The sequence below is a fragment of the Aquila chrysaetos genome, chromosome 5, assembly GCF_900496995.4.
Source record: "Aquila chrysaetos chrysaetos chromosome 5, bAquChr1.4, whole genome shotgun sequence".
Lineage (NCBI taxonomy): Eukaryota > Metazoa > Chordata > Aves > Accipitriformes > Accipitridae > Aquila > Aquila chrysaetos.
Genome location: NC_044008.1, coordinates 40,032,965 through 40,056,360, shown reverse-complemented (window position 1 = coordinate 40,056,360; position 23,396 = coordinate 40,032,965). Strand labels below are relative to the sequence as shown.

Below are 23,396 nucleotides of genomic sequence, written 5' to 3'. Positions count from 1 at the left end.
GCACCCAACAAAACCCAGTGGGTCTCGGGCCGCGGCGGGGACCGGGCGAGCGGGACGCTGCGGGTGGGAGTTTGGGGATGCTGCGGGGTTCAAGGGCATCGGGCAGGGACCCGGCGGCTGCTGCAGAGCAAGGCAGCTGCCAGCCCCCAGCCGTTCACCCCAGCAACCTCCAACTGCCAAACCGCCCCATCGTGTCATTTCTAGATGGACCGGGGTATTATTTTTTTTTTTTTTTTCCCCTGCATCGTTCTTCATCGGTACAGTTTGTTTTTTTTCCAGGCTGACTCGCACACTCGCTCAGCCCGTTTGTTGGCGTGCAAGCCAGCACGGGCAGGATGCAGGAACGACCGCAAAACCGCGGATGAAAGGCAAAGAGTAAATTTATTTTCGTTACCTCGCCAACCGGGGGATCCCCAGAGCAGCGCCCAGGCAGAGGCACACAAGCGAGGACGCAGGCATCGCGGAGCTCGGTCCGTGCTGAAGGATCGCCAAACCTGACGTTTTCACCTGTATTTCAGGAATTTGCAGAGACGTAGTTTACCACCATGCCTTGATCTTTCCCACGGCAGGGCAGGAATCTCAAGCGTGTTCGATAGGTTCCTCCGAGTCTATCGCAGGCCGATGTTATCTGAACACAGATGTTCTACTTGTCAAACGCACAGGACAAAACAATTAGTACGATACATGTGGTTTTTTTTACATCCCAGCTGCAAGTCCCTTGAGCACATTCACAATCATCCGTTATTTTCCCACCGTTGGGATTGCCCCTGTTTTGGCACTTTCACGGCTGCAGGTCGGGTGGTTCCCGCCTGTGCCTTTGGGTAAGAGTCACTTCTAGAAAACCAGCCTTTAAAGAGACTTCTGTAGAATCGCTTCCTTTTTTTCTCCTCTTAAGTACAGCAGAACCCAGCTGGTCAGGCTTTGGGTTATGTTTATTACTCTTCGCTCACGTACTGGGGGTAGGTGACATCCAAGAGAGGAGGTGAGTCAGTTCCGAGGAAGTTCTCGGCCCTTGCTTTGCAAAGCCAGCCCTACAGATTTGAATTAACACGCAGGGGTGGTGGCAGCTTCTTTGTGCCTTCCAGCACCTCAGCTCTGATTTTTCTCAAGGTTTGGGGATGCAGCAGGTTTTTCCCCTCCCTGAGGAATTTGCTGCTTGTGGGTCATTTCCAGGCAGGAGCTGGCAGGGGAGGGTGGGAGCTGAGGAACACTAAGCGCGTTCCTGTTAAGGAATTTTTAGTCATGGGTTTCTCTAGGTTTGCTTTATTAACAACTCAGAGTTGGGCCACCACCGCAGTGAATGGCAACCTTCCAAAAATTTCTCAGTCTTATATACCTTTTTACCACCTATTATCCCAGTCCAAAGTCTTTGTAATGTTCCAGTGGATCTCGGTTCCCATGTCGTTATCATTCATCATCATCTTATCTCATCAATTCTTGTGTCCCAGTTCTTCTGAAGTTAGAGGTCGTAGGCAGAAGGTCTCCGGTCACCACAATCACTTATCTTCTTACACATCAAAGATTACCTTTGAATTTCTGAAAATCACTCAGGCTATTCTATTAATTTATCTTGCTCTAAAGTTAATCACTTACTCTTATGTCTTAGGTCTAAGATGTATGATCCTTCTTCTGTTGATTCAGCTTGACTGGGTTTTAAGCCAGTCACGGTGAGGGCTACACATGGGACAAATGAGCAGCTTATGCATATTGTTTTATATGCACCTGCATTCTATTAATCACATCTAAAGCAATCTCTAATCATTAGTTATATGTCTAATATGAATAGTCTTAGAAACAACGAGGCTTAAGCGTTGTTCCCTTTACAGTTCCTTGTTTTGCAGAGCACAGGGAAGGGTTAGTTTTAGCTCCTCTCCCCCTTCAAAAGGGCATCCCCACATCCCCAGCCCTCATGGGGTGCAAGCAGGAGGGGGTGAGCCCTACCCCTTGCCTGGGCTGCAGAGAGGCTTTTTCCACCTGCTTTGGGGGACCATAGGACTGGATGACCTTTGATTAGAGAGTAAAAAAAAAAAAAAAAAGCAACTGAAATCCCTTTTTGCAGCAAGCGTCTGCATGCAGAACCTGCTTTCTGCCTCTGCACAGAGCACAGTCCCACACATTGAGGAAAAGCATGCAGCAGAAAGGGAAAAAACAAGCTTTTGGGTGGAAAAAAAAAAAAGCTTTGCCTGGTAGTTAAGTAGGCAGCAATAACAGCCCCCATCATAGGGTGCTTCGCCTGTTGGGGGGAAGGGGAGCGCTCAGTGCAGAGCGGGAAGGGCTGCTTTCCCCAGGGAGCAGCCCAGCACTCAATCCCCCCCACCCCCTTTTAAACAAACTAACAATACTGAGCGGTTAATCAAGAGCTGGAGAGGACCAAGCTCAGCTTATCGATACCAGTTAGACCAGCAGCACACAGCCTGAGGTGCTCAAAGCCAGGTTTGGCCAGGAAGAGCGTGCAGCTCTTCAGCAAGCCTGGGTGTAAAGTATAAACCACGCAGTGCCTGGCAGCTGCCCATTACAGCTCCTAGCCCAGGGCAGGGCTGCCCTCCCAGGCAGGAGGAGCAGCAACAGAGACCATTCACAGCTAGGTTTGACATTCTATAAACAGTTTAATAAAGTTCAACATACAAAGTTATTCCTTTATACACCTGAGCCCGCATCCTTCTCAGGGAGGGTTCGGCAGCTGCAGCATGATGAGCATCATCTGAACATCTCTCCCTCCACAACCCCTCTTCAGGCTCCCCCCGATCAGCTGCATCTTCTCATCAGGCAGCACTGTTTTGCAAGCTTGTTTGAGGATCCTCAGGGCCCTGCGGGTGAGAGGGGGACAAGTCACCATGCCCACCTCCAGCAAGGGCAGGGAGCAAAGTCTCCTTCCCTCCAGCCCCCCAGGGGTTTCTCCAACTCCTGGCATTGCCCAGGACCATCACCAGGTACAACAGGGACCTGTGACCTGCAGAAACACCAGCTATGCTTCAAAGCTCCAGCTCCAAGGCACAGAAATTAATTCCAGGGAGCATAAAGACCACTTGCCTGTTCAGAGGGTGACCATATCCCTCGGTTATCCATTTCCAGGGTTTGGGTCCTCGCTTCAGAGTAGCTTCTGTCCCAGAGGACTGCCACATCCCACCAGCTGAACATCCTGGTCCTCAGACACTAGGGAGGAGAGCATGGAAGCTGCAGCCATGCCTGGCCCCGTGCCGGTCCTCTGCTCTGCGCTCCCCTCGCACAGGGACCGGGACTGCTTTGCCCCAGCAGACAGACATCGCCCTTACCACCAGCAAGACGATCAGAGCAGTAATGATGCAGAGGCCGCACACGATGACAATGGCCACGCCATACTCAGGAAAGCCTGGTTGGGGCAGGGGTGGCTGCAGAGTGTCCTCTGGAGCAGAGGACAGCAGTTAGGACAGCCTGCAGGACACAGGGGCTCTACCTCGCAAGGCAGCAGCCACCCACTCTCCTTTGGGAGACCAGAGGTAATATATAGGATGCCAATATACATCCGTTTGACACCCTCCATGCTCTTTCCAGGTAACCCTTCCCTCCTGTCCTATGCCAGGCTGCAGCAGGTGGGTCTGTCTCCATCCCCCCCGAGGCTGCCCAGAGGGATAGGGTATGGTTGTTCCTAGAATTGTACTTCCAGATCAACCATTGCAAGCTGGTCACCTTACCAGCCAAGGCATCTCGCCTTCCCTTCGCATAAGGGATCCAGATCTAGTTGGTTGTGGATCTACTCTGCTCACACTGCAGGCATGGAGCCACAGACTGATGAAACCTGTATACCCATACCCCAAATGGGAAGCTCACCGCCCACAGCAAGAGAGTATGGGTCCACCTGGAAGTCTGAACCAGCCAAAGTCTTGTTTGGCCCAACTGAGAGAGCGAGTGCCTCCAAAACTTCCAGGCTGGTTGGAGCAGGGTGCTGGAAGACCACGTCCCCATGGCAGATCAAGGAGCCAGGCCTGTGGACAAGGTTGGGAAGAGCTCCAGCAGCTGCCGGTCCCACCGTGACCCTGCAGCCATATGCTGGGCTGTGGCCATGGGCACAACCAGGCTCCCAGCTGGTTTTGCTCAGAGGGGCCCCGGGAGGATGTCTCTGCACCCAGGGAAGCATTGGTTTTGCATCTGCTCTTTGGGATGGAAGGGCCATCCCTAGGGGTCCAGCAAGTCGCTCCCGAGACAGTGGGTAGATGCTTGACCTCAGCTGCCTGCTGCAAACCCTTCTGTGGCCGAGATGATACACCCGACAGCCGTGACCTGTTGGTTGATGGTCATAGGGAGACCTCCCTGGGTCTGTACCCCCCTGCCCCTCCCTTCTGCCCCAGCAGACCCTCTGCTCCCACTCACAGGAATCCTCTTATCACCACTTGCAGGAAGCTCCTGTGGTCCCTCACGGCTCTCGCCACCTGGAAGAGAAGTTTCACTCAGCTCCCCGCCAGCCTTTGGGGCATTTCACCCAGCCAGACCACCATTTCCACAGCCATGATGGAACTGGGACAGCCACTACCACAGTGACACAGGGCGGCTGCGGTTCTGCAGCACCTCCGGGTCCCTGGCTGCATCGTGGTGGCCTGAACCACTGAAGCACCATCAGCAGAGAGAAAATGCGCTGCCACTAAAGCCTCGGTGCCTGCCTCCAGCAGGTATCAGCCACAGCACTGGAGTTGAGGGTCTGGTTTGGACAACCCCAAAGCAGTCCTTCGTCCTCCAGTGGTCCTCAGCCTCCTTTGCTCAGCACCCTGGGAGGACCCTGGCCCCCTCCCACCAGCCATGCCTACCACGTCCTCAAGGTCTCTGGTGAGCTCCCGGTGCTCTATAGCAAGTGGATCCAGAAGGTCCTCACTGAAGCGTCTGTTGGCGATGAGGAAGGAGACCGGGTAAACCTGTAGGTGAAGCCTGGCTCCTGAAGAGGCAAGACGTGAGTGCTAGGTGAGCAGAGCTGGCAGCGAGCCCTACCACACACAGGGGCTGTCCTTACCCTCCACCGAGAGGGAGGTCAGGTCCACGGAGCAGGTTGCCAGAGCTGTCAAGGCCTGCAGAACCTCTGCAACGTCGGCATGGATGACTGTGTCAAGGTAGAGGTCTCCAGCGATCTCCAGGTCCCCACTGAGGTTTCTAAGGGGAGAGAAGGGCTCTAAGCAAGGCGGGGGAGCCGGGACCAGGCTCACCAAGCACACCCTTGCTGGTCTTTTTTTCAGCAGCTCATGACTACTCAGCCCAGGGAAGGTGCTCAGTTGCAGTATTTGCCACCAGCTGCACCCTTCCAGGTTTCCTAGCGCAGCACAACTCAGCCTCTCCACCTTTGCAGCTGCAGAACGCACCAGAGGTAGCAAAGGTAACTTAACGAAGAGCTTTGGAGAAGGGTAGTTGTGTCCCATACCTGAGCTGGGCAACAGTGAAGTTCCTCACACGGTAGAGGGCATCGAGAGACCAAGTCACCTAGATGAAGAGGAGACAACAGCTCACACCCTGCCCCTGCTTTAGGGCACATTATCCCACTGGGCAGGCAGCGCAGCAGCCAGCACCCGTTTTCGCAGCATCGCCCTTTGGAAGAGCCACCAAGGCTTGCCATACCTTGCTGATCAGCCTCTCCAGGGAGTTTGTCCTGCTGCTCCCAAGCTGGAGGGCAGTGAGAGAGATGGACAGCTTCTCCGGCTCCAGGTTCTCCAGGTTGAAGCCTGAAAGGGTTCAGAAGGCGGTTATGCCCATACCTGTTCCTCCACCTTCCCTGGGAGATATCAGTCAGCCTTGAGTTCATCCTCTGCCACATATTGAAAGCAGAAGCCAGCAGGGCGGCTGAGGCAAGATGAATACCTTTTGTGGTGGGAAGGGCTTGGTATCTACCACCTCCCAGGACAGGAGAAGCAGGTCAAGGAGGGGAAGCCAGAGATTTTAGCAGAAGCGCTGGACCACACAGGTCCAACTGCTGCAGACGTGGTGTCCAGCATCCTTCACGCTAAACGGTTTTGCATGGGTCAGTAGGAATGCTAAGTGAAGGTGAAGGCTGAAATCCAAGCTGGGGAGGTTTTGGCTTTGATAGAGGTATAGGGAGGACACTTGCCAGCAGCAGCAGCTCTGCTGTGGGAAGATCTCCACAGCTTACCACTGGACTGGACAGATTGTGGCTCCAGTTGCCAGCTGAAGATGCTCCTTCCCTTGCTCGCCTCCGTGACGACCGTCCGGATGAGGTGGGAGTTAGTGGGAGCAGGAGCGTCCCCCCTGAACAGAGCTTCCCCTCGCACAACCACCGAGCCGTTCCTGGGAAGGAGATGAGATGATGGGCAGCCCACCTCCCCTTTGGTAGAAGCTTTAGAGCCCCATCATCCTCACATTAACACCCCACCCAAAGAGAGGTCTCAGGTGGCTTTAGCTGGAGCTTCAGACACTTTCAACCAAGGATTCCTTGGGATGATGACCCTGTGGAGGGAGCATAGGCCCTCACAAGACCCGTCTGGAGCATTTTGCTGGGCAAACCCTTCCCTCCAAGCCAAACACACCCCTCTCCATCTGTTGCCCCAGGGCAGAGCCGCATACTCACATAAACTCAAGGACATTTGCCTGCAGGAAGGTCTCATAGGTGGACAGCATTTGGTTTAGCTGGAGGAAAGAAGCACCTGTTAATTGAGAAGCTTCGTACCAGGAGGCGTGCAATAAATACAGAGGGAAGTCGCATAATCTGCCCAGGGTACGCCAGGTCTCTGGGGATGGTCATGGCTGAACTGGCATACCCAGGGCTCCCATCAGCCTGGAACCAGCACCCGGGAGGGAATACCCCAACACCAACAGGGCGTGCAATGGCCCCGTTAGCTGCTGGAGGCGAGGGGAGTCCAGTCCCGCCTCAAACCAAGCATCCCAGTCCAGCTCTGCCGGAGCCGTGCCGGGGCTTTACTCGTCTCCACCATGCCTAGGTAGGTGATAGACCAAGCCAGGGCTGATGCAGCCCACAGGCTCCTCACCCCAGCAGGGCTTGCTGCAGTAGCTTCTCAGCTGCAACCCCTACACCCACAAGTACCGATATCTCCACCAACCAGCTCCCGCGCTCACCATCAGCCTCACTTCTTCCTCCAGCTCCCTGTAGCTCTCCGAAGCCCTGCTGCTCAGAGCCTCGGCGTAAGCGATGCCCAAGAGACGGAACCGCAAAGGCAGCACGTGCGGAGGCAGAGGCTGTGCAGGAGAGGGGAGCCCGGGGCGGTGGGATGCAGGGGGCTTCGCCCCTGGGGACCCAGGTTTGCCCATCGTCATCAGCTCAGCTGGGGTGAAGGTCTCTCTGGCAGCTGCAGGGAGATGCTGGGAGGCGACAGAGTGACCGGACACAGACTGAACATCAAGGGTCGCTCCTGATGGTGCGACCGGGGTGCGAGAGCTGGGCAGGGAGCCGGCTGCACGCGCAGCTCCGGTGGAAGCCAGCAGGTAGGATGGAGATGGCGAGGTGGCGGTGCCGGTGTGGTGCACAGCCTCAGAGCAAAGCCCTGGAGCAGGGTTCTCGGAGCTGGGAAGAGGCACAGAGCCTGGGCTGGCATGGGTGGGCGCTGGAGGTCCTGCTGGAGCAGCAGTGGCTCCTACCAATGCTGTCCGGGGTTCACTGTGCCCGGCTTCTTCTGCCGCAGCCACCGGTCCAGGCAGCACGGTCATCTCTGCCACCCTCATGGGCTGGCATTGGCGTGCAGTGGGTCCATCCTCAGATGCTGCCACGAGAGAGGGATCCAGATGCAGAGATGGCCTCTGGGTACGTGACCCCAGGGAGAAGCCGTGTGTCACACCTGCAGCTCTTGGAGAAGGGGAAGCCACCATAACAGCTCCATCCTCATAGGAGGCTTTGGTCGCTCCAGGGTCCGGGTCGGTATCAGAGGCTACCGAGCTCAGCCCCGTCACAGGGGGACCTCCAGCGCTGGGGGGCCTGGTCTGAGCAGGGGAAGGGTGGGCTTCAGTGGATGTCAGCAGAGTCTGCCTTGCAGGGGGGGAAGACCGATCACTCGGTTTCCCTGAGGTGACAGCAGGTCCCCCAGACTCCGCTGTAGGAAGGAAGGGAGCCGGCATTTGTGGGTGGTTGACATCTTGAGCCAATGCAGCACTGGGAAGCGATGCCAAGACAGTGGCCAGAAGTCCAGACCCATTTTCTGGGACCTCGGCCGAGACGGTGTCCACCAGCAGAGCAGCTTCGCCGTGCGGGAAGGTGCCAGCAGGCCGTGTGTCCCAGAGCACCTCGGGCGTCACAGCAGAGGTTACCCACACGGCACCAGTATGCGTTTCGGTCGAGCTGGATGTCCTTTCTGTTGGCAGAGCCGAGGGCGGCCCTGGAAGGGACACCGGGTGAGGAACAGCAGCGCGGTCCTCACCCGTACCAAGGTCAGGCAGGCCAGGGCTTGGTCTCTCCGCTTTCTTCTGCCCATCACGGCTCCTCATCGTGGCTCTGGCAACTAAAGCTCCGTGCTGGACATCAGAGAAGCCACTGGCTGCAGACTCATCAGATGCAGGCACGCTGCTGGGAGCCTGCGCTGCCGTCGCAACTCTGGCCCGAAAAGGCAAATTCCTGGCTGTGGCCGCAGCAGGAGGCTTAGAGCTTGAAGCCAGGCTGAGATCTGCTGTGTGGGTCCAACGGTCAGGGGACGCCCCAAGGGCCAGCGTTCGGTCACCTCCAGGCTGGTCGCGGCTCTGGGAGGGGGTACCCGTCGGCACCCATGCTGACCCTGCACGTGCTGGGGCATCAGACGGGCCATGAGCCCCCCCAGGCGAGCCCAGCTGGGTGGGCACCGCCTCCAGCAACGCAGCCCCCGCAGACCCCCGGGGCTCTGCCGTGCCCGCTGGCCGCCCGAGCCCACGGGCCGAGGTCGCGGAATCACGGGAGCCTGGTCCCGTGCCGCGGGGGCTTCCTCCAGCAAAGCGATGCTGGGAGCCAGGACCGGGGTCGCCCGCGGTCTGGGGGAGCTGAGCCGAGGTAGCAGGCACCCCTGTGCCAAGCCACCGCGCAGGGGACAGCGTCACAGCCGCTCTCGTGCCCAGCCCGAGCCCTTTCGCGTCCCTGGATCCCCGCTGCCGTTCTGGTGAGGTCCGAGCCGTCGAGGGAGAGGCAGCGGCTGCCGTCGGCATCCCCGGACTCCATCCCTCAGCACCTGTACCGTGGGTCACGTCTCCTTTCACCCCCGGGGAGCAACCTGGGGTACCCGCAGAGCCCGTCAGCGCGCTCCCACGCCGCCGCATCGCCGGTTCGTTGAGCGGGTCCCCGCGTGCGGCCACCAGATCGTCGCCTGTCCCTCGCCGGGAGGCTGGCCGAGCACGGGAAGGAGGCAGGGAGCCCGGGGGGGGGCCGGGGCAGAGCAGCCGGAGACCCCAGGCTGTATGGGAGAGCAGTGGCAGACAGGCAGACGGCCAGCACCAGGAAGGCTTTGCACCACAGCCCGCCGGCAGCGGCGGCCGCGCAGGCGGTAGAACTCGGGGCCGTGGCCACGGCCCCCTCCCTCTCACCGCAGAGCATCTTTTTCAGCCGTAGGGCACCAGCATCCCTGGGGTCCGGGGGTCCTGCCCCTCGGCTCTGCCTGGGAGAGGCCATGGGGAGAGCCTAGCATGTGGAGAAATACAGCAGGAGCTTTAGGCTGGGTCCCTCCAAGCTTTACCCGCGCCCCCCCAGCCCAGTGACAGTGGCTGGCCCACCCCCAGAGCATCCCACGCACCAGAGCCGAGGACAGAAGGCCCCTTATCAAAACATCTCCCTGGTCTCCAGCAGCACCGAGCAGCTGCTCCGGCTCAGGGAAGTTTGTGCCAAGCCTCAGCATCCCTCAGGAGAAGCCAGGGAGGCTCCCGGTGCAAAGCAGGGCTGTAACCAGCCTCAGACATCTCATCAAACCTCCACCTCGTCCCGGGCAACCTCACCAGGGACAGCAAGGCTTTCCAGTCCACCAGCACCCCTTACCTGATAGCACCCACAGAGAGCACCAAGCTGCTGCCCAGCCCTGTGCTTTTATCTCATTTCCCAGGGGGTGGGGGGGTGTCTCCATTCCAGCTGCCCCCAATTAACACGCAATCTCATTTGCACTCCTCCAGGTGAAGCTCTTTCCTGGCTGGAGGAGTCCTAGCTTCCCTCTGCTCCTCATTAAGCCCTTGGCAGATGAAGGAGCGTTTGTGCCTGTTCCTCCAGGTAGGTCGTTCCCCAAGCACTGGCCCCAAATGCCACAGATGCTCCTCAAAATGCCCTGTTTGGGGGGCGGGGGGTCACGGCAGTGCTGTTTCCCTGCCGGGCTCGAGTAATTTGGGCTGAAAAATGTGGTTTGGAGCGCTTGGCTCTCGCGACCGGGCAGATTTCGTGCTTCCGATGGAGGCTCGCAAGGGGTAGGGTGTCTCGGGGGTCCCCGCTGAATCAGCCCGGGGTGCATCGCCCCAGCGGCAGGCAGAAGAGTGCCGGGGACCAGCGCCATCCCTGCTGCACCCCACAGCTCTTCTGCCCAGGTTCCGACGCGCAGACACCTCTGCCAGCACCTTGCTCCCGGGCTGTCGTCCGGGGGGGGTCCGGACGTACCCCTCACAGGTACTGGGATGCGTTCCCTCACCGATGGGTGACTCGCAGGGGTTCCCTGCACCCCCAGGCATCCCCGGCAGGTCGGATGCTGGATCCAGCCCCCCGACGATGGCTAGGCACATCACTCATGGCTTGTTGAGGGGAGAAGCAGGCAAGCGCCTTGGATGGGGGTGCCCAAACCTGTCGCTTGGTCTGCCCAGCAGGTCAGGAGATGCTGGGCACTGATTTGGGACCCGCCGTGTCCCCAGAAAGGTCCCATCGTGCCCATGCTGGCAAGCAGAGACCGAAGCACGGTGTGTTTGGAAACGAGCCAAACCCTTTTAATCAGGCGAGGCACCTCTTAAAATTCATATTCTTACAAAATATTAAATAAAGTGAAGGAACTTTCTTCCCTGGCACCTTATATATATATATATATATAAAAATTACAATATTATTAACAAACACTGCTTTCCAAATTGCTTTACAATGCTATGCACAGACATGGCGTGGCAAGGGAGAGTGAGGAGAACAGCAGCGTCCCCCCTTCCCCGTCCCCCACATGGCCAGTACATCCCAGTCGAAAACCAGAAAGGCACCCACAGAAAACATGGCAGTGGCAGCCACCGCCTCCCCAGGCCAGCAAACACACCTTTTGGCTAAAAAGAGTCTATGGTATGGTTTGGGTAGGGTTTTTTTTCTTTTTCCCCCCCCTCCGTTTTCTTAGTTTAAAATAAATATTTTCTGTAGTGAACTAAAAAATAATAATAATCCTCATTTTGTTCCTCCACGCCCTGCATCAGCTGGAGAAACACCTGAGTGTCGAGTTTGTAAGGCCTCTGCTGCGTACCGCTGCTGCAGACCGGGCGAGGGAAAATCCGTCCGTCTCCTCGGCTGCCGGGATCCCTCCTGGGATGCCCATCAACATTTCGGCGCCCGCGGAAGGATGGATAGGATCTCTCCTTCCAAGGTCTCGCAGCATCGCTCCCCTCTCCTGCCCCTCCGGTCACACCAGGGTTGCCATGTCTCCATCAAGGTCATCCCCAAATGTGCATCTCCCATGTTCTGCTTTGGGACATCTGGGATCTGTGTTCTAGAGTGGTTTGGTTTTCTTTAATAGTCTTTAAATCTTTCTTGCAGCCTTTTTCAGCTATGATTGGGACTGAAACTCTCAGCCTGAACAGCTCACTCCCGCCGCCTTGGTCCAGCACGGTAAACAGGTGAAACCGTGAGTTTAAATAAAGAGACAAGTATAAATTACTTTTTTTTTTAAAAAAAAACCACATAACCTGAAGGCAGCAGCTCCTTATAAAGGTAGGTTCATAACATTTTTAAAATGTCTTCATCTGAAACAACCAAAAAGTCAGTCCTGTGACTACAGAAGTTGCGATTCCCTTGACCCTTAACGTTGCCTTAAGTCTCCGTCGCACTTCAAAGATTAAAAACCAGGAGGAAGGTATGTTTAGCGGGAACGGCATGTATAAAGCAGAAGAGGCGAGTTAGAGGAGAGAGGAGGGGCCGTGGTAAATCATCCCTGCCGTAGCCAGCCTTTCTCCAAGGCTGAGAACGATGGTGTGGCCATTTCCATACTGCTCTTGCGGGTACAAACGCTGCTCCAGCCCTCCAGCTCCGCTGGAACTCCAGCCCTTCCCTCCCGGTTCACTGGCTGCAGCCTGGCCGGTTGTGGATGGAGGTGGGAGATGCGCTAAAAGACGACGCATTAGAAGAAACGCAGCTCCAGCGGCTGCGAGGGGCTCGAGCCCATCCCCATGGGCCAGGGTACCACACCAGCCATCCCTGCTCATGGCCCTGGAGCATCTCTGGACCACGTGTCCCTGTCACTGTTTTCCACCCCGAGCATCGTCCTCGGAGGGTCCCTGCGGTACCGATGGCCTCCGGGCACCAGCATCCTGGCAGGATCTGTCCCCATCCTCGGGCGCAGCCGCCCCGCCGGTGAGAGCCGAGCATCTCCCTGCAGGTCTGCTGGTGACGGCCTCCTTCGTCTCGGCGGCCGTGTCGCTGCCGGGAGAGGACCCTGCTCTGGGGACGAGGGGGACCTTCCTTTTCCCGTCCTCACGGGCGGGCGGTTCGGCTGTCGCCCTTGGCACGTTGCTTCGTGCGTCCTTTTTCTTCGTGCTATCCGTGGCTATTGCTTTGCCATCAGCTTTCAGCGCCTCCACGCCAGGGCTACCTGGGAGAGGAAAGAGTGGTTACCGAAGGCAGGGTCCCAAATAATCCTCCCCCCCCCAGCCACAAACCCCCGCTCCAGCCCAGCCCCGGCAGCGGAGCCGCTCGTGTTCACCTCCCCAGCCAGCCCAAGCTCCCCGTCGTCATGGTAAATACACACAAATATACATACACCTTCACAAAACTACGTAGAAATCCTACAAATACATATAAATGCGCACGCAAGAAGAGTTACCTACTCGGAGGGATGCTGGCCAGCCTGCGAGCTCGAACCTGTAAGAAATAAAGCTGTCGGCGATGGCCTCGAGCAGCAGCAAAAAGGCGTCCAGACGGGGTGACTGTCACCGGTGGGATGGGACAGCCACGGGTGGCAGGTCCGGCACGCGGCACGCACGCTGCCCCGATCCCAGCGTGTTCCTCAGCTGCCCGGCCCCGCTGCGCTTGGAGGGGGAGAGGTGGCCTGGAGGTGACCGTCACCTCCTCGCTATCCCCGGGATGACTTTTGTCACCCGGGGAAGGCACGGACGAGCCCCCCAGCTCCACCCACCCGCCGCCAGGTCCGGCTTTCTCCCTCTACAACCCACGGAGAAAAGCTAAATATTCTGCTCTGCAGAACCCTCGGTAGGACAAGGATGCCGGAGGACCGTGGAAGCGGTGGACGCTCCCACCGAACAGCGGCATCTGGGAGGCAGATGCAGCTGGAGCTTCCCTGGAAGAGTCCCGGGGACCCACTGGTGTGACACCAGCCCTCCAGGAGAGATGCCGGGCTACCTACCGAGGTGCTGCCTGATGGAGTTGTGCCAGTGGAGGTTCAGCAGGTCCGGGTAGATGTCGGGGAGCTGCTTGAGCGCGAGGAGCTTCAGCATGCGGGAGGTGCAGCTCTTCAGCTCCAGGTCCCGCAAGTGCTTCTCCTCCGAGAGCGTGGTGGGGCGCAGCTCCACCTTGTGCTCCTGCAGGACTTGGTCAACGGAGGCCCCGGAGAGCTTGGGGAAGAGCTTCTTCTTCACCACGTGGATGGGGATGAAGACGGCCCCTGCCCGGACTACGTGGGGGAAAGGACACTTGCGAGCGAACATGAAGGTCTGCAGCTGAGAGAGCAGGTTGGCGAGGAGAGCGGCCACGTCCTGGAAAGCCAGCCAGATCTCCTTGCCTTTGGTGAGCTTGTGAGGTTCGGGGATCCTGGAGCCGTTCTTGGGTTTGGAGGGCGATTTGGGCATCTCGCCCAGCTCCTCCACCAGCTCTGCCTTCTTCAACCACTCCTGCAGGAGCTCTGGGGAGGACTTGGACACCGAGCACGAGATAACGTCGCAGAGCCACGTGTGCAGGGTGGTGAAATACTGATCGGCGGAGGTCTGCGGGTCCAGGGCCTCCAGCTGCCCGGAAAGCGAGACGTTCTCCTCTCCCGCGGCTCGGGGGGCTTCGGGCAGCGGGGGCTGCTGCGGGTCCGGGCGAGCCTCCTGCAGAGCGGAGGTGCTGGGCTGGGGAGCGGGCTGCGGGGCCGGGGGGCTGCTGGCCGGCGGGGAGGCGGGGGGGGTCCGCGGAGGTGGGCTGGGGATGCTGCTGGGGGGGGCCGGCGGCGGCGGGCTCGGCTGGGGGGCGCAGGGGCTGCCGGCTTGCCGGGGGGGCACGGCGCCGGGCAGGAGGGAGCGCAGGATCTTGTATTTTTTGAACATGAAGGTGGCCGAGCTCTGGAAGTTGCTCTTGTCCCCAGAGGCCACCTCGAGCAGCAAGGGCAGCACCTGGGGCTTGGCCCCCTCTTCCACCCCCAGCTCCCCCCCAGGACCCTCTTTCTCCTCCTCCACCTCCTCCTCGTCCGGCGTCCCCTCCGCACGGCTGACGGGTCCCCGGGTCTCCCCGCTTTTCCTTCTCTTCAAGCTGAGGTCCAGCACCACGTCCTCGGGGGCCGGCTGCCCGCCGCCCACCCCATCAGGGCTGCCCTCCCGAGACCCCGGATCTCGGAGCACAAGCTTCGGCTCTTCGGGGACCCTTCTGTAACAGCTTTCCCCTGGGCTCTGGACCGCACCGCTGCCCGTCTTCGGCCCCCAGCCGGCCACCGACCCCGCGGGCAGCAGGCTGGACATCACCAAGACGTCTCCGAGGGCAGAGGGCTCCCGGCTGCCCCCCATGTTTTGGGGTGGGGTGTCCCCCCGCAGATGCTCCCTGCAGAAGGGGACCGGGGCCGAGCCCTCGGTCCCCTCCAGGTAGTCTCGGTAAGGTGCCAGGCTGAAGACGTTGTTGATCACTGGCATGGGTGGGGAGGAAGGAGAAACCTCGCCGTCCCTCGGGTCTTTCAGTCCCTGCGGGGGGGAGGCGGGCGGAGAAAGGAGGACAAGCTCTTTGGCTGCGTCCTTGACCTTGCAGGCATCTCCCTTGCCTGCGATGACGGGAGCCGGCGGTCCCCCACGGGGGGTCTCCTGGGGGGCCGGGCTGGCCCTCCTCCTCCCCGGGTAAGGGGGCTCCTGCTCCCCCTGGCTGGGTTTCACCCAGCCCCCTTCTCCTTTGAAAAACATCTCCGCGAGCCCCCCGGACCCCCCGGGCACCTTCTCCGGGGCGCAGATGGGTTGGAAAGCACCGTCGTGCCTCGCTGCCGCTCGCCGCTGGGGACTTTCCACCCGGTGCCACTCGCAACCCGGCTCCGCGCCGGCAAAGGAGGTACCGAATAAGGCCACGTCGCCGGGGCCGAAGGCAAAGCCGGGGCCCGGCACGTAGCCGGCTCGCCGCGGCGGCTCGGCGTCCCTCGGCAGCACCGCCGACTTGGCGGGCGGCGATGCCGCCGCGCCGGTGCCGGCCGCCCTCGGCACGTAGGTGTCCAAGGGGCTGGGAAAATAGCCCCTTGGGGCTTGGGGCTTAAAGTAAGAGCCGGGAAAGGGCTCCCCGCTTCCCGCAAAGCCGAAACCTTTGTAGGCGCCGGGCAGGGCGCTGGGCTGTGCCTCCACGGTGGGAGCCGGGGGGTGGTAGAGGAGGGCAGCTTTTTGGAGGGGCAGCGGGTAGTGGGTGTGCGGGTAGCACACCGGCGGTCTCTCCCGGTACACCGGGCCGGCGGTGGGTGGCTGGAGCTTGGCCCAGGGGTCCGGGCTGAGGCTGGCGGCCTCGGGCACCTTCCTCTGGCCGTGGGCGGTGGGGCAGCTGGCTTCCAGGAAGGGGTTGCCGGGGGGGGCCCCTGTATTTCTCAAAGGCGGCGTAGTAGGGGGAGAAGGCGACGGGGGAGCCCACCTTCTCCTTGGCGGGCAGCGCCAGGCTGGGGTGCGGCGGCGGGAGGCCGGGGTTGGAGCGGGGACCCCTCTTGCGCAGCCCGGTGCTGCCGCGGGGCTCTCCGGGGTGGAGAGGGTGGCTGGCGGGGGCGGCGGCGGGCAGAGCCCAGTCTGCATCCCCCGGTCTCTGCTGCAGGCTCTCCGCCCGGGGTCCCAGCGGCAGAGCCATCCTGGGGTCCATAAAGCACGCGGGGGCTCTGTACACCGGCTTGGGGACAGCCAGGGGGGCCGCCTTGTTCACCGCCACCGGCTTCTTCACCGGGAAGGGATGTCCCGGAGCCGGCGGCGGGCTGGACCACTTCTCCCTCACCATCAGCGGCTCCTGCGTCGGACCGTCCTCGGCCTTTTCGGCGCCCGGGGGCTGCAGCCCGGTCCCCGGGCCGTCGGGTCGGTAGAGCAGGCAGCTCACCAGCGGCCCCTCCGCCGGCACGGGCTGGCTGCCGGCACCGGTGCCATAGTGCAGGTAGGCGGTCGCCGGGCTCCAGCGCGCCAGGGGCTGCTCGGGGCCGTCGGGGCTTTGCAGCGGGCAGGCGAAGTAGGAGCCCTTGTAGTTGAAATGGTTTTCGGAGCCGGGGTTGGGCACGGGGCTGGATTTGCAAAGGCCGGCGGGGAAGCCGGCGGCGGCGGGCTCCGTTTCCAGCCGAGGTAGCTTGTTGAAAATCGTGGGGTCCAGAGACTCCAAGTGCCGTTTCGAGGCCATTTATACGTTGCTGCCGGTGTCCCGACCAGGGCATGCGATGGGAGAGGTGAGCTGGCCTTTCTGAATGGGGGAGAGAGAGAGAAAATAAATCGTGAGCAAAGCAAGTCCCCGTGGTAAGCACTCAGCCCGCGGTGGAATGGCACGGCGTGACGGGGTCCGCCGAGAGCTCCCCAAAAGTCGCCTTGCCCACGCACTGGCCGGAGAAAGCACGTCGGTTCTCACGTGCAGCTTCTCCTTATTTGTGCTCAACATCACGCTGGAAGGCTAACGGAGAGGGGATCTGTGGGAAGCCCTGCTCGTCTCACGGTCGGCCTCTGCCAAGGGCAACAGGCACTCGCTTCCCTTCTCCCATCCTCCCGGCACCTGGCAGAGATCCTAAAAAAAGCCAGCCCACCCCAATTGAGAAGCAACATTTGATCCTCAGCGTGGAAGCTAGGGATCCGGTCAGGCGCTCCCCTCCCTCGGTGCTGGCTGGGGCAGCCCTGCACTAAGCCAGGATGGGAGCCTGAAGCCGGCGGGGGAGGATCCTGGTAGGCTGGCTGAGCATTCCTCCGTCCGTCTCCTTGGAAAAGCCCTGAAAAGCTCTCGCCGCTTTGCTTTCAAAGCCCCAGCGAGCGCCTGTTGCAGGCAGCGGGGAGCAAAGCCGGGTCGGCTCAGGTGAAGGTGAAATTCCAAGCTAATTTGAGACTTTTCCCCCAAGGCAGCAGCCTGCAGCTCAGGGGGACCTTCTTCCTTATGGTCTCGTCTGATTTTGGGCTGGTGCTGAGGTGGGACCTGGGTGCTGGCCTGCAGTGTCAGGCAGTGCGTGCCAGCAGGTGGAGCTGGCAGACCGTCCCAGCATCGCTCGGCCTTCCCGGGCGTCACCCCGCATCCCCCGAGCAGTGCAAGTATTCCCCCAGTATCTCCTGGCTTCACCCAGCATCCCCCCAGTACTGCCCAGCATCTCCTGAGCATCCCACTGAGACACTTGCGCATTGCTTGGGCCCCAAGAGCATTGCTGGACCTTCACCCAGTATTCCCCCAGCATCACCGGAGCATCGTGTACATCACCCAAGCGAGACCCAAGACCCGCCTGAGCATTGCTGGACCACGGTTCAGCATCCTCCCAGCATGGCCAAACATCACCCAGCATCTCCCAAGTATGACCAAACATCACCCAGCATCTCCCAAGCATGGCGAAATGTCACCCAGCATCCTCCCAGCATGGCCATACGTCACCCAGCATCCTCCCAGCATGACCAAACATCACCCAGCATCTTCCTAGCATGGCCATACGTCACCCAACATCCTCCTGGCATGGCCAAATGTCAGCCAGCATCCTCCCGGCATGGTCAAATGTCACCCAGCATCCTCCCAGCATGGCCATACGTCACCCAGCATCCACCCAGCATGGCCAAACGTCACCCAGCATCTCCCAAGCATGACCAAACGTCACCCAGCATCCTTCCAGCATGGCCAAACATCACCCAGCATCCTCCCGGCATGGCCAAACATCACCCAGCATCTCCCAAGCATGACCAAACGTCACCCAGCATCCACCCAGCATGGCCAAACATCACCCAGCATCTCCCAAGCATGACCAAATGTCACCCAGCATCCCCCCAGCATGGCCAAACATCACCCAGCCGTCTTCCTAGCACGGCCAAACATCACCCAGCATCCTCCCGGCATGGCCATACGTCACCCAGCATCCCCCAAGCCCATGGATGGACTTCCTGCAGTAGGATCTCGTGTCTGTTCTTCACCGCCCCCCGTGGTTTTTTTTTCTTTTTGTGGCAAAAATTAGCAGAGAAGCAAAGAAGGAAATGGAGGAAGAGAGCGTGGAGATAAGATAAAAGCCTTGCCCGCAGAAGGGGAAAGGGAGCAGATAACTGGGGAGACTTGCAACGGTAGATAAGGGACCCGAGCGCGGTGGCTCTGCTCTGCAGCGCGGCCGGAGTCCAGAGCCGAGCCGCACGCAGCCCGCTCTGGCAAGCCGCACGCTACGCCCTGCCAGCTCTCCGTGCCGTGCAGGCAGAGCCCTGCCAGACCCCTCACAGGCAGAAACAGGGCTCGCAGGGCCACCGGCCACCCAGCCGCGGGCGCGGGTGCCCCTGCCCGGCTGCAGCTCTGCCCAAAACAGCAGTTCTGGCATGACTGGGCGGGCTGCACCCCTCTGCCGTTCCTTCGCGTTGGGTTTCTTTCCCAACCCTCACCAATTTCTCGCTTTCCAGGGAGGATGCTGCTTCCCCGGACTCCTCTGAAAACCTCTTTGGAGGGTCGACGCTTCCCTGCGGTCGAGAAAGAAGCTCGTCTGCCCGCTTGCACGCTTAGAAGCAGCTCCCCAAAGAAAGGGGTTGTGGGGCAACTGCATCATTTCCAACACCTTTATCCTCAGGTGTAATTTCCGAGATGTCCAGTGCCAATTAAATTTGCCATCCCTTAGATCCAGGGAAAATGCTCCCTTCAAATTGAAAAAGATTGGAGAAAACCCCAAAAACGCCGCTTTCCACATGAGACCTTGGCCCAAGGCAGGAGGTCGACCCGCACGGTGCCTCCTCGCCCCGGCGCGTTGCTGCAGGCTCCTCCGTCACCACATACTGGCTGAGATATTTTAGGGGCCCGTCCCCAGGAGGAGAAGTCAGCTGCACGTTGCCACATGCCCCCCCCCCAAAAAAACGAGCCGCAGGCTTTCCTTACACCCCGATTGGGAGGATGAGAAGCAGGAGGGCAGGCCGGGGATCCCAAACTGGGTTATTTTCCTTTCCAGCTGACCGCTCTCCCCACGCACCGGCGGCCTGAGAGGTTTTTTTTGGGAGGGTGGTGTTTAAATCCATCTCCCCGAGAGATACTGCGTGGGAGGGAGAAGCAGGCATGGGATCCCTTCCACGCGGTGACGATGCTTGGGGTGGACAAGCTGGGACAGAAACCCGGGATCTTGTGACTTCCGACATTTCCCCACCGCTTTTTCCCCCCTTCCCTGAAACGCGCTGATCTACAAAACCCGCGGCGCCGGGGACGTTGTGCAACCGGCCCTGCCGTCACCGCGGGACCAGGTTACACCGCCGGGCACATCGGCAGCGCCGACGCAATCGCCCCGTTTCCAAACCGCCTGCAATCACGGCGGCGGAGACCCCTCTTTAGGAGGGGAGGAAGGAAAAGGCCTCGTAACGCCATTACAAGGAGACCTTTCCCCTCGGGAACGCCCCAACCCCTTCCCACTAATTCCGTGGGAAAGCGGGCGGCCAGCTCCGACTCCCAGCCTTGCTGGAGGGATGCAGAACGGAGCAAGTCATCCCACTCCGGTGGCCGGAGCCAGGCACTTGGATTCTCTGATGTCTGATAGGGGTTGAGCTCATTAACCTCATTAGGGCGAGGGCGCTAATGGGCTCCCTCTTTCTATGAAATACACTGGGGCTTTGCCCCGGCTGCCGCCGTCCCGACACCTGCGCCATTTCAGACCCAAGAAAACAGCTCTGCTTTCGCTGTCACCATCAGCCCTTCCCCTCCGGGACTATCCCCTTGCAGCCGGCGCGGCGATGCCCTCCTTCCTCTCCCCCAGCCACGGGAGAGCTGCCGGGGCCGGGGGCCGCGGGGAGGAGAGGGGCACGTGGGAATCGGGGCTGGGGAGACGCCTGGGCGAACGCTAACACGTGTGGCCAGTGCTTGCGATACCAAAACCTCACAGCTGGGGAAAGCAGTGGGTGGATTCAACGCAAGCGATTTATTCCTCTTTTCTTTTTTTTTTTTTTGAATTTTTTTTTTCCCCTCCTTCTTCTTTGCAGGGGTTTTTCCCAGAAGGGGCTGCTTGGCCAGGATGCAGAAGAGTAAAACCAAATAAAAAGGAGCACGTGCTGCCCCGCCGCGTGCAGGCAAAACCTCCCCGCTAAGCGCTCATGGGCCACAGCCAGCTTTATCCGCCACGTTTCGGATGTCGAAAGGGCACGGGAGGGCTCCCGTGCCCCCTCCGCCGGGGTTCCTTGGCCTACCGAGGCTGCTGGGGATGGCTCGGACGTCTCTTCTTGCTCCGACGGCTCCGAACAAGCGTGGCCGTGTCTGTTATCGCCGGGGCAGTCCGGCACAGCACACGGCTCCCCGACGTTTCCTCCCCAGGATGCGATGCCCGAACGCGGCAAGTAATAAGCGGGAGCTTCTCATCGCAGCCTCCCGCCTCCTCCATCGCCACGTGACGCGAAGAAACAGCCGCCAACTCCCAGGCAGCCCGCAGGAATCAAGAAATAAAACCCCAAATCTCCCAAGCCCGCTGGCGTCGGGCATCCCCAACCGGCCCACAGTTCTCCCCACACACCCCGAGACACCCCGCCGGGGTCCTGTGGCGGAGGGCCGCTAACGGAGGGGGCTTTCCTCGTGTCACCCCAAAGCGAGTGGACTGCTCCCCCCGGTAAGAAGGTGGTTTCCCGTCCGGCTGCACCACGGGTTTCACAATCGCGGGGACTTTGGGTCCCTGCCAAGGAGGTCACCTTTCCCATCTCGCCGGTGGGTTTGGATGCCATCCCTGGCGAGGCTCCCCCCGTTGAGGTCATTAGGGGGGGCAAACAAGAGGCCTCGGCGGTCCCAGCTCCCTCATTTCATACCTTATCCCTCTTCAAAAAAGTTTGCAGCTCCTGAGCTTTTGCCGGGTAGGCAAAAGCTCGGCCGGAGCCTTCACCGGGACCAAGCCAGCTGCTTTTTCAGAGAGTATCCTCACCCAGTACGGGCAGCAAGCCGTTGCTTGTATTGCAGATTAGGTGGTTGTTTCTGAAAAAGCCCCAGCAATAGTCACTTTTCTAAAAAAAACTTAATTAAGCCCGCAGCAGCCACCAGATGGGCAGAGCCACGGCCTCCAGACCGACTTCTGAATATTTAGGGGATTAAACCCCCTCCGATACGCAGGTCCAAACGCATCGATCCAACTCCGACCCGTCCCGCCTTGGCCACGGTCAGGCACGGACCTGGCGAGGGCTGCACGGCCGCCGTCCGTCTTTCTGTCCCCTCCGCTCCGCCACGACCGCGACATTTGCGGGGGCGATGCTATCGCGACCCCCTCAAATAACCCTCGGCGGGTTTACGCGCTGGCGGGGAGGCGGCGGGGGGGGGGGGGGGGGGAGGCCGAAGGCGCTCGAACCGAAGTGTCCATAAATGGGTAAAAAGCCTGGAAGCGGAGCCTGAAGCCCATTCTTCCCAGCATCGCCCAACGAGAACCAGCTGAGCTGCAAGCAACGCTTAAGATGGGGTACAGCAAAGCTTCGGGGGGGGGGGACACCGTCCTGGGGCGCACACCCCCGGCCGGGAGCTCAAAGGCAAGCGGAGGACGTTGCGATCGGGGGTCCCAGACACAAACACACACACACCACCACCCCCCCCCCGCCCCGGTCCACGGCTGCCGCCCCGCATCCCTCCGGCTCCGCCGAACCTCCGCGGGCAACCCGGGCCGGGGGCGGGGGGGGGGTCGGCTCCGGTCCCGCACTTACCTGCGGCGACGGCGCGGTGCCTCCCCCGGAGCATCTCTACGGGGTCGGGCGGGGGGCTCGGCGGCGGGGGGGGGGCCTGCTGCCGCTGCCCCGCTCGGCCGGCAGCCTGCATTGTGCGGAGGAAGTGGGAGGAGGAGGAGGAGGAGGAGGAGGAGGAGGAGGAGGAGGAGGAGGGAGGGCTGGGTGTGCGTGTGGGCCGGCCGGAGGAGGGGACGGGAAGGGATGGGATGGATGGGATGGATGGGATGGGATGGGATGGGACAGCCCGCCACATGTGCGCTGAGCTGGTCGGGGCTCTGCCCCTCTCCGCCCGGCGCGGGGACGCTCGGTACAGTAAAATCCCGCCCGCGTTAGGGGGAACCCCCCCAGCGGGGAGCTCCTGTTATGGAAGGGTCCCCGTTTCAGCAAGCCCCCCGTTATGGAGGAGTGGCTCTATGGGGAGCCTACGCTGGGGGGGAACCTCGTTAAGGGGAGCCCCCCATTGTACGGAGCCCCCATGAGGGACGAGCCCCCATGGCAGGCAGTCCCTGTTAAAGAGGAGCCCCCGTTACAGGGAGACACCCCCCCCCCTTTCAGAGGAGACCCTGCACAGGAATGTGTGTGTCCCCCCCCGGGATGGGGGGCTGGATGCAGGCGCAGGGCCCGGGTCTGGCCGGACAGGAGTCTGTCCGTCCGCGCACACAAGCGCTTTTCCCATCTCGCATGCAGACAGAGGGAAGCTGAGGGATCCACCGACGGTTTGGGGATGGTTTCTTAGCCCCCCTCACGGTCACCCCCCACCCCAAAGAAAAGACTCTCCTCCTGGATTTAAGCCCACCCCCCCCCCGCCCCCGCCCAGGGGACACCCACACAGCACAAGGGGTCGAGCCCCAAGCCTCTCTGCCAGCATTAGCGTTTAGCATTTATCCAAGGAGTTGCATCTGAAAAGGTCCGCGCAAACCTTCCCCAACTAATAATTAACCCTCATAAAAGGCCCATAAGTACGATTAACCCAATGACACAGATGCTACAAGATTAAGTGAGTTGCCCAAGGCCATAGAGTGAAGCGGTGGCAGAGGCCCAGCTCCCACAGGGCGTGAGAAATAAAGATTTCTACTTTTCGAATAGCTTTTTCTTCCACTACAGTCCAAGTTGCTCCTTGCGCAGCATGGGGGGTGCCTCAAAACACCATCATCTGAGCACGGTTTTGTTGGAAACCAAAACCTCCAAGCATCTTCAGATGGGAGGTGGCAGGAAAAAGGGGAGGAAAATGGTTCCCTTGGAGGTTTCCCAAGAGAATGAGCTTTACATTTACTCAACATAAAGGCAACGTAATGATT

At 60.2% G+C, this 23,396-nt stretch overlaps 2 protein-coding genes across 4 annotated transcripts; both read right to left on the bottom strand.

Moving 5' to 3' along the window:
* Window positions 1-2,610: 2,610 nt before the first annotated feature.
* Window positions 2,611-8,819, bottom strand: LOC115341766 (flocculation protein FLO11-like). 3 transcript variants are annotated; one of them, XM_030015186.2, is made up of 12 exons: window positions 7,045-8,819; window positions 6,539-6,597; window positions 6,104-6,258; window positions 5,575-5,678; window positions 5,381-5,439; window positions 4,979-5,115; window positions 4,779-4,903; window positions 4,348-4,406; window positions 3,808-3,962; window positions 3,273-3,382; window positions 3,031-3,153; window positions 2,611-2,807 (listed from the first exon to the last, which is right to left on the bottom strand). In XM_030015186.2, the coding sequence occupies exons 1-12, from the start codon at window positions 8,401-8,403 to the stop codon at window positions 2,763-2,765; spliced, it is 2,490 nt and encodes an 829-aa protein (XP_029871046.2). In that variant the 5' UTR covers window positions 8,404-8,819; the 3' UTR covers window positions 2,611-2,762. The 3 variants fall into 3 exon arrangements, 2 of the variants coding, with proteins under 2 accessions (XP_029871046.2, XP_040979872.1); XR_005932544.1 differs by lacking the exons at window positions 2,611-2,807; window positions 3,808-3,962 and having other exon boundaries at window positions 3,037-3,153; XM_041123938.1 differs by lacking the exons at window positions 2,611-2,807; window positions 3,031-3,153; window positions 3,808-3,962 and having other exon boundaries at window positions 3,243-3,382.
* Window positions 8,820-10,806: 1,987 nt separating this feature from the next.
* Window positions 10,807-22,199, bottom strand: C5H15orf39 (chromosome 5 C15orf39 homolog). The gene is given in 4 exon segments (XM_030016073.2): window positions 10,807-12,680; window positions 13,452-15,837; window positions 15,839-16,687; window positions 22,078-22,199. Coding segments are annotated over 3 exon segments (3,528 nt in total). The 5' UTR covers window positions 16,628-16,687; window positions 22,078-22,199; the 3' UTR covers window positions 10,807-12,327.
* Window positions 22,200-23,396: the final 1,197 nt, after the last annotated feature.

Bases quoted from the DNA above. Each gene is read 5' to 3' on its own strand.
- LOC115341766 (XM_030015186.2), bottom strand. From the start codon at position 8,403: ATGAGGAGCCGTGATGGGCAGAAGAAAGCGGAGAGACCAAGCCCTGGC. The intron at 5,116-5,380 runs GTATGGGACACA...CTCTCCCCTTAG, and splicing joins TTCACTGTTGCCCAGCTCAG to AAACCTCAGTGGGGACCTGG. The intron at 3,154-3,272 runs GTAAGGGCGATG...TCTCCTCCCTAG, and splicing joins CTCTGATCGTCTTGCTGGTG to TGTCTGAGGACCAGGATGTT.